At 39.8% G+C, this 10,048-nt stretch overlaps 1 protein-coding gene across 1 annotated transcript in view; it reads left to right on the top strand.

Moving 5' to 3' along the window:
• Positions 1–5,824: 5,824 nt before the first annotated feature.
• LOC310755072 (ciliary microtubule inner protein 2A-like) overlaps positions 5,825–10,048 on the top strand; it is a 35,719-nt gene continuing 31,495 nt past the window's right edge. Inside the window, exon 1 of the mRNA XM_083631748.1 lies at positions 5,825–5,955. Within this exon, the coding sequence (XP_083487874.1) occupies positions 5,900–5,955 (56 nt within the window). The 5' untranslated portion in view covers positions 5,825–5,899. The remainder of the gene's footprint in view (positions 5,956–10,048) is intronic.

The following is a 10,048-nucleotide window of genomic DNA, read 5'->3' as shown; positions in this document are numbered from 1 at the left end:
GACTAGTTTCCCATTAATTCAGGCCGCAATCCACCAGGTAGAGTGCAAATCTTTTCCTCCATTGTATATCTAAATTTCCCATTAATTCAGGCAGAAATCTCACAGGTAAAGCCCATTTTTCAGACTAGTTTTAAAGGTTGAACTCCAGGCCGATGTCACACAGGTGAAGCTTCCCTCCCAAATCTAAATCCCCATTAATTCAGGCTGCAATTCACCAGGTAGAGCGCGATCGTTTTCCTCCCCTTAATATCTAAATTCCCATTAATTCAGGCAGAAATCTCACAGGTAAAGCCAATTTTTTCAGGTTCCCCTTCATATCTAAATCCCCCATTAATACAGGCAGAAATCACACAGGTAAAGCCAATTTTCAGCCTAGTTTTACCAGTTGAAATTCAGGCCGATGTCACACAGGTGAAGCTTCACAATGAGATCTAAATTCCCATTAATTCAGGCAGAAATCCCACAGGAAAAGCCAATTTTTCAGGCCGGATTCAGGCCACAATCCACCAGGTAGAGCGCGAAGCTTTCCCTCCATTTAATACATAAATTCCCATTAATTCAGGCAGAAATATCACAGGTAAAGCCAATTTTCAGGCAGAAATCCCACAGGAAAAGCCGATTAATTCAGGCAGAAATCTCAACGGTAAAGCCAATTTTCAGGCAGAAATCTCACCGGTCAAGCCAATTTTTCAGGCTAGTTTGACGGGTTGAATTGCAGGCCGAAGTCACACAGGTCAAGCTCTAAATCTCCATGAATTCAGGCGGAAATCTCACCGGTAAAGCCAATTAATTCAGGCAGAAATCCCACCGGAAAAGCCGATTAATTTAGGCAGAAATCTCACCGGTAAAGCCAATTTTTCAGGCAGAAATCTCACCGGTAAAGCCAATTTTTCAGGCAGAAATCTCACCGGTAAAGCCAATTTTTCAGGCTAGTTTGACGGGTTCAATTGCAGGCCGAAGTCACACAGGTCAAGCTCTAAATCTCCATGAATTCAGGCGGAAATCTCACCGGTAAAGCCGATTAATTCAGGCAGAAATCCCACCGGAAAAGCCAATTAATTTAGGCAGAAATCTCACAGGTAAAGCCCATTTTTCAGACTCCCCTTCATACCTAAATTCCCATTGATTCAGGCGGAAATCTCACAGGTAAAGCCCATTTTCAGGCCAGTTTGGTTGAATCGCAGGCCGAAGTCACACAGGTCAAGCCAATTTTCAGGCAGATGTCCCACCGGAAAAGCCAATTTTTCATACTCCATACCTAAATCCCCATTAATTCAGGCAGAAATCGCTCAGGTAAAGCCAATATTCAGACTCCCCTTAACACCTAAATCCCCATTAATTCAGGCAGATGTCACACAGGAAAAGCCAATTTTTCAGACTATAATACCTATATTTCCCATTAATTCAGGCAGAAATCTCACAGGTAAAGCCAATTTTTCAGACTCCCCTGAATCCCTAAATCCCCATTAATTCAGGCGGAAATCTCACCGGTTAAGCCGATTTTCAGGCAGAAATCCCACTGGAAAAGCCAATTTTTCAGACTATAATATCTATATTTCCCATTAATTCAGGCAGAAATCTCACAGGTAAAGCCTATTTTCAGGCAGAAATCTCACCGGTAGAGCGCGAAGCTTTTCCTCCCCTTAATATCTAAATTTCCCATTAATTCAGGCAGAAATCCCATCAGATCAGGCAGCAATCCACCAAGTAGAGCGCAATAGTTTTCCCCCACTAATATCGAAATTTCCCATTAATTCAGGCAGAAATCCCACCGGGAAAGCCAATTTTTCAGACTCCCCTTTAATATCTAAATCCCCATTAATTCAGGCAGATGTCACACAGGAAAAGCCAATTTTTCAGACTATAATATCTATATTTCCCATTAATTCAGGCAGAAATCTCACAGGTAAAGCCAATTTTTCAGACTCCCCTGAATCCCTAAATCCCCATTAATTCAGGCAGAAATCTCACCGGTTCAGCCGATTTTCAGGCAGAAATCCCACCGGAAAAGCCAATTTTTCAGACTATAATATCTATATTTCCCATTAATTCAGACAGAAATCTCACAGGTAGAGCCAATTTTTCAGACTCCCCTGAATCCCTAAATCCCCATTAATTCAGGCAGAAATCTCACCGGTTAAGCCGATTTTCAGGCAGAAATCCCACCGGAAAAGCCAATTTTTCAGACTCCCCTTTAATATCTAAATCCCCATTAATTCAGGCAGATGTCACACAGGAAAAGCCAATTTTTCAGACTATAATATCTATATTTCCCATAATTCAGGCAGAAATCTCACAGGTAAAGCCAATTTTTTCAGACTCCCCTGAATCCCTAAATCCCCATTAATTCAGGCAGAAATCTCACCGGTTACGCCGATTTTCAGGCAGAAATCCCACCGGAAAAGCCAATTTTTCAGACTATAATATCTATATTTCCTATTAATTCAGGCAGAAATCTCACCGGTTAAGCCGATTTTCAGGCAGAAATCCCACCGGAAAAGCCAATTTTTCAGACTCCCCTTTAATATCTAAATTCCCATTAATTCAGGCAGAAATCTCACCGGAAAAGCCGATTTTCAGGCAGAAATCCCACCGGAAAAGCCAATTAATTTAGGCAGAAATCTCACAGGTAAAGCCCATTTTTCAGACTCCCCTTCATACCTAAATTCCCATTGATTCAGGCGGAAATCTCACAGGTAAAGCCCATTTTCAGGCCAGTTTGGTTGAATCGCAGGCCGAAGTCACACAGGTCAAGCCAATTTTCAGGCAGAAATCCCACCGGAAAAGCCAATTTTTCATACTCCATACCTAAATCCCCATTAATTCAGGCAGAAATCCCACCGGAAAAGCCAATTTTTCAGACTCCCCTTAATACCTAAATCCCCATTAATTCAGGCAGATGTCACACAGGAAAAGCCAATTTTTTCAGACTATAATATCTATATTTCCCATTAATTCAGGCAGAAATCTCACAGGTAAAGCCAATTTTTCAGACTCCCTGAATCCCTAAATCCCCATTAATTCAGGCAGAAATCTCACCGGTTAAGCCGATTTTCAGGCAGAAATCCCACCGGAAAAGCCAATTTTTCAGACTCCCCTTTAATATCTAAATCCCCATTAATCCAGGCGGAAATTCTCACCGGAAAAGCCGATTTTCAGGCAGAAATCCCACCGGAAAAGCCAATTAATTTAGGCAGAAATCTCACAGGTAAAGCCCATTTTTCAGACTCCCCTTCATCCCTAAATTCCCATTGATTCAGGCGGAAATCTCACAGGTAAAGCCCATTTTCAGGCCAGTTTGGTTGAATCGCAGGCCGAAGTCACACAGGTCAAGCCAATTTTCAGGCAGAAATCCCACCGGAAAAGCCAATTTTTCATACCCATTAATTCAGGCCACAATCCACCAGGTAGAGCATGAGAATTTTCCTCCCTTTAATACCTAAATCCCCATTAATTCAGGCAGAAATCTCACAGGTAAAGCCAATTTTTCAGACTCCCCTGAATCCCTAAATCCCCATTAATTCAGGCAGAAATCTCACCGGTTAAGCCGATTTTCAGGCAGAAATCCCACCGGAAAAGCCAATTTTTCAGACTCCCCTTTAATATCTAAATCCCCATTAATTCAGGCAGATGTCACACAGGAAAAGCCAATTTTTCAGACTCCCCTGAATCCCTAAATCCCCATTAATTCAGGCAGAAATCTCACCGGTTAAGCCGATTTTCAGGCAGAAATCCCACCGGAAAAGCCAATTTTTCAGACTCCCCTTTAATATCTAAATCCCCATTAATTCAGGCAGATGTCACACAGGAAAAGCCAATTTTTCAGACTATAATATCTATATTTCCCATAATTCAGGCAGAAATCTCACAGGTAAAGCCAATTTTTCAGACTCCCCTGAATCCCTAAATCCCCATTAATTCAGGCAGAAATCTCACCGGTTACGCCGATTTTCAGGCAGAAATCCCACCGGAAAAGCCAATTTTTCAGACTATAATATCTATATTTCCCATTAATTCAGACAGAAATCTCACAGGTAGAGCCAATTTTTCAGACTCCCCTGAATCCCTAAATCCCCATTAATTCAGGCAGAAATCTCACCGGTTAAGCCGATTTTCAGGCAGAAATCCCACCGGAAAAGCCAATTTTTCAGACCTCCCCTTTAATATCTAAATCCCCATTAATTCAGGCAGATGTCACACAGGAAAAGCCAATTTTTCAGACTATAATATCTATATTTCCCATAATTCAGGCAGAAATCTCACAGGTAAAGCCAATTTTTCAGACTCCCCTGAATCCCTAAATCCCCATTAATTCAGGCAGAAATCTCACCGGTTACGCCGATTTTCAGGCAGAAATCCCACCGGAAAAGCCAATTTTTCAGACTATAATATCTATATTTCCTATTAATTCAGGCAGAAATCTCACCGGTTAAGCCGATTTTCAGGCAGAAATCCCACCGGAAAAGCCAATTTTTCAGACTCCCCTTTAATATCTAAATTCCCATTAATTCAGGCAGAAATCTCACCGGAAAAGCCGATTTTCAGGCAGAAATCCCACCGGAAAAGCCGATTTTCAGGCAGAAATCCCACCGGAAAAGCCAATTAATTTAGGCAGAAATCTCACAGGTAAAGCCCATTTTTCAGACTCCCCTTCATACCTAAATTCCCATTGATTCAGGCGGAAATCTCACAGGTAAAGCCCATTTTCAGGCCAGTTTGGTTGAATCGCAGGCCGAAGTCACACAGGTCAAGCCAATTTTCAGGCAGAAATCCCACCGGAAAAGCCAATTTTTCATACTCCATACCTAAATCCCCATTAATTCAGGCAGAAATCCCACCGGAAAAGCCAATTTTTCAGACTCCCCTTAATACCTAAATCCCCATTAATTCAGGCAGATGTCACACAGGAAAAGCCAATTTTTCAGACTATAATATCTATATTTCCCATTAATTCAGGCAGAAATCTCACAGGTAAAGCCAATTTTTCAGACTCCCCTGAATCCCTAAATCCCCATTAATTCAGGCAGAAATCTCACCGGTTAAGCCGATTTTCAGGCAGAAATCCCACCGGAAAAGCCAATTTTTCAGACTCCCCTTTAATATCTAAATCCCCATTAATCCAGGCGGAAATCTCACCGGAAAAGCCGATTTTCAGGCAGAAATCCCACCGGAAAAGCCAATTAATTTAGGCAGAAATCTCACAGGTAAAGCCCATTTTTCAGACTCCCCTTCATCCCTAAATTCCCATTGATTCAGGCGGAAATCTCACAGGTAAAGCCCATTTTCAGGCCAGTTTGGTTGAATCGCAGGCCGAAGTCACACAGGTCAAGCCAATTTTCAGGCAGAAATCCCACCGGAAAAGCCAATTTTTCATACCCATTAATTCAGGCCACAATCCACCAGGTAGAGCATGAGAATTTTCCTCCCTTTAATACCTAAATCCCCATTAATTCAGGCAGAAATCTCACAGGTAAAGCCAATTTTTCAGACTCCCCTGAATCCCTAAATCCCCATTAATTCAGGCAGAAATCTCACCGGTTAAGCTGATTTTCAGGCAGAAATCCCACCGGAAAAGCCAATTTTTCAGACTATAATATCTATATTTCCTATTAATTCAGGCAGAAATCTCACCGGTTAAGCCAATTTTTCAGACTCCCCTTTAATATCTAAATTCCCATTAATCCAGGCAGAAATCTCACCGGTTAAGCCAATTTTCAGGCCGAAATCTCACCGGTAAAGCCAATTTTCAGGCAGAAATCCAACAGGTAAGGTGCGTTTTTCAGACTAGTTTTCAAGGCGGAATTTCAGGCAGATGTCACACAGGCGAAGCGTCACAATGGTAGCCCAGGGGAGTTCAAGGGGAGGCAAGACCAGCACCCAAAGGTGCTTGCAGGGCAAGATGGCGTCGGTCGGGAAGGAGAGGTTCTTGCCGCAGGAACCCTATTATATCCCGGGGTGAGTTTATATTATTATTATTATTATTATTATTATTATTATTATTATTATTATTATTATATTCTAGGGTTTTATATTATTATTATTATTATTATTATTATTATTATTATTATTATTATTATATTCTGGGGTGAGTTTACAGTATTATTATTATTATTATTATTATTATTATTATTATTATTATTTTCTGGAGTGAGATTACATTATTATTATTATTATTATTATTATTATTATTATTATTATTATTAATTATTAATTATTATTACCATTTTTATTATTATTATTATTATTATTATTATTATTATTATTATTATTTTCTGGAGTGAGTTTACATTATTATTAATTATTATTAATTATTATTACTATTTGCTATTATTATTATTATTATTATTATTATTATTATTATTTTCTGGGGTGAGTTTACATTGTTATTATTATTATTAATTATTATTAATTATTATTACCATTTATTATTTTTATTATTATTATATGGGGTGTTTACATTATTATTATTAATTATTATTACTAATTATTATTATTATTATTATTAATAATAATAATAATAATATTTTCTGAGGTGAGTTTACATTATTATTATTATTATTATTAATTATTATTATTACTATTTATTATTATTATTATTTATTATTATTACTAATTATTATTATTATTATTATTATTATTATTACATCCCGGGGTGAGTGAGAAATATATATATTTATATATATATAATTTTATATATTCCTATATATATTTCTATATATGTGTGTATATATATAATTTTATTTTATATATATATATATATATATATATATATATATATATATATATATATATATAATATTTCTCTCTCTCTCTATATTATATATATATATATATATATATATATATATATATATATATATGGGAGATCTCCCCATTTCTTGGCAGATCACGACCTATTTCCTTGCAGATCTCCCTCTTTCTTTCCGGATCTCCCCATTTCCTTGCAGATCTCTTCCTCTGTTCAGATCTCCCCATCTCTTTGCAAATCTCCCCGTCTCTTCCCGGATCCCGATCCACTTGTGGGATCCAGCCGCTCATATCAATGACGTTTCCGATCAATATCCAATAGTCATTCAAGATCCGCCCCAATTGCTTCCTCCCAACGGGGTTGGGTGATCCCAAGGGATCCCGCCCTTAACCCTTTCCCTCTTTCTCTCCAGATCTCCCTATTTCTTTCCAGATCTCCCTCTTTCCTTGCAGATCTCCCTCTTTCTTTCCAGATCTCCCTCTTTCTTTCCAGATCTGCCTCTTTCTTTCCAGATCTCCCTCTTTCTTTGCAGATCTCCCTCTTTCCTTGCAGATCTCCCTCTTTCTTTCCAGATCTCCCTCTTTCCTTGCAGATCTCCCTCTTTCTCTCCAGATCTCCCTCTTTCCTTGCAGATCTCCCTCTTTCTCTCCAGATCTCCCTCTTTCCTTGCAGATCTCCCTCTTTCTTTCCAGATCTCCCTCTTTCCTTGCAGATCTCCCTCTTTCTCTCCAGATCTCCCTCTTTCTTTCCAGATCTCCCTCTTTCTTTCCAGATCTGCCTCTTTCCTTGCAGATCTCCCTCTTTCTTTCCAGATCTCCCTCTTTCCTTGCAGATCTCCCTCTTTCTTTTCAGATCTCCCTCTTTCTTTCCAGATCTCCCTATTTCCTTGCAGATCTCCCTCTTTCTCTCCAGATCTCCCTCTTTCTTTCCAGATCTACCTCTTTCCTTGCAGATCTATTTCTTTCCAGATCTCCCCATTTCTTTCCGGATCTCCCCATTTCTTTCCAGATCTCCCCATTTCTTTCCGGATCCTCCGTCTCCCGGGTTGGTCTGGATGATCCCCAGGGATCCCACCCTTAACCCTTTCCTGACTTTCCCATCTTTTTCTCCCCGATTTTTCGCTATTTCTTTGCGGATCATGGTCTACCTATTTGCAGATCTACTTATTTCTATGCAGATCCACCGATTTCTTTGCTGATCGTGATCTACCTATTTCCTTGCAGATCTGCTTCTTTCTTTCCAGATCTCCTCATTTCTTTCCAGATCTACCTATTGCTTTGCGGATCACGATCTATTTCCTTGCAGATCCAGCTATTTCCTTGCAGATCCACCTATTTCTTTGCTGATCGTGATCTATATTTCCTTGCAGATCTACTTCTTTCTTTCCAGATCTCCTAATTTCTTTCCAGATCTACCTATTTCTTTGCTGATCGTGATCTACCTATTTCCTTGCAGATCTTTCTTTCCAGATCTCCTCATTTCCTTGCAGATCTACCTATTTCTTTGCGGATCTACCTATTTCTTGGCGGATCACGATCTATTTCCTTGCAGATCCACCTATTTCCTTGCAGATCTACTTCTTTCTTTCCAGATCTCCTCATTTCCTTGCAGATCTACCTATTTCTTTGCAGATCTCCCTATTAATTGCAGATCTCCCTATTTGTTTGCAGAGATCTGCTTCTTTCTTTGCAGATCTCTTTCTTTCCATATGGCAATCTACCTATTTCCTTGCAGATCAACCTACTTATTTGCAGATCTATTTCCATACAGATCTACCAATTTCCTTGCAGATCTCCCTCTTTCTTTCCAGATCTCCCTATTTCCTTGCAGATCCACCTATTTCTTTGCAGATCCACCTATTTATCTGCGGATCACAATCCACCTATTTCTTTGCATATCGTGATCTATATTTCCTTGCAGATCTCTTTCTATTCAGATCTCCCTCTTTCTTTCCGGATCTCCCTCTTTCTTTCCGGATCTCCCTCTTTCTTTGTGGATCTTGATCTTCCTCTTTCTTTCCAGATCTACCTCTTTCTTTCCAGATCTACCTATTTCTTTGCGGATCGCGATCTATTTCCTTGCAGATCCACCTATTTCCTTGCAGATCTCCCTCTTTCTTTCCAGATCTCCCTCTTTCTCTCCAGATCTCCCTCTTTCTTTCCAGATCTCCCTCTTTCTTTCCAGATCTCCCTCTTTCTCTCCAGATCTCCCTCTTTCTTTCCAGATCTCCCTGTTTCCTTGTAGATCTCCCTGTTTCCTTGCAGATCTCCCTATTTCCTAGCAGATCTCCCTCTTTCTTTCCAGATCTCCCTCTTTCTCTCCAGATCTCCCTCTTCCTTTCATGATCTCCCTGTTTCCTTGCAGATCTCCCTGTTTCCTTGCAGATCTCCCTCTTTCTTTCCAGATCTCCCTCTTTCCTTGCAGATCTCCCTCTTTCTTTCCAGATCTCCCTGTTTTTCGCTATTTCTTTGCGGATCATGATCTACCTATTTGCAGATCTACTTATTTCCTTGCAGATCTACTTCTTTCTTTCCAGATCTCCTCATTTCTTTCCAGATCTATTTCCTTGTAGATCTACCTATTTCTTTGCAGATCTACCTATTTCCTTGCAGATCTACTTCTTTCTTTCCAGATCTCCTCATTTCTTTCCAGATCTACCTATTTCTTTGCGGATCGCGATCTATTTCCTTGCAGATCTACCTATTTCCTTGCGGATCATGATCTGTTTCCTTGTAGATCTACCTATTTCTTTGCAGATCTACCTATTTCTTTGCGGATCGCGATCTATTTCCTTGCAGATCCACCTATTTCCTTGCAGATCTACTTTCTTTCCAGATCTCCTCATTTATTTCCAGATCTACCTATTTCTTTGCAGATCTCCCTATTAATTGCAGATCTCCCTATTTCTTTGCAGAGATCTGCTTCTTTCTTTGCAGATCTCTTTCTTTCCATATGGCAATCTACCTATTTCCTTGCAGATCAACCTGCTTATTTGCAGATCGATTTCCATACAGATCTACCAATTTCCTAGCAGATCTCCCTCTTTCTTTCCAGATCTCCCTCTTTCCTTGCAGATCTCCCTCTTTCTTTCCAGATCTCCTTGTTTCCTTGTAGATCTCCCTCTTTCTTTCCAGATCTCCCTCTTTCCTTGCAAATCTCCCTCTTTCTTTCCAGATCTCCCTATTTCCTTGCAGATCTCCCTCTTTCTTTCCAGATCTCCCTATTTCCTTGCAGATCTCCCTCTTTCTTTCCAGATCTCCCTCTTTCCTTGCAGATCTCCCTCTTTCTTTCCAGATCTCC

This window comes from Podarcis filfolensis, assembly GCF_964270895.1.
Source record: "Podarcis filfolensis genome assembly, contig: HAP1_SCAFFOLD_125, whole genome shotgun sequence".
Lineage (NCBI taxonomy): Eukaryota > Metazoa > Chordata > Lepidosauria > Squamata > Lacertidae > Podarcis > Podarcis filfolensis.
Note: the sequence above shows the minus strand (reverse complement) of the source record. Positions and strands in the feature narration are given on the sequence as shown.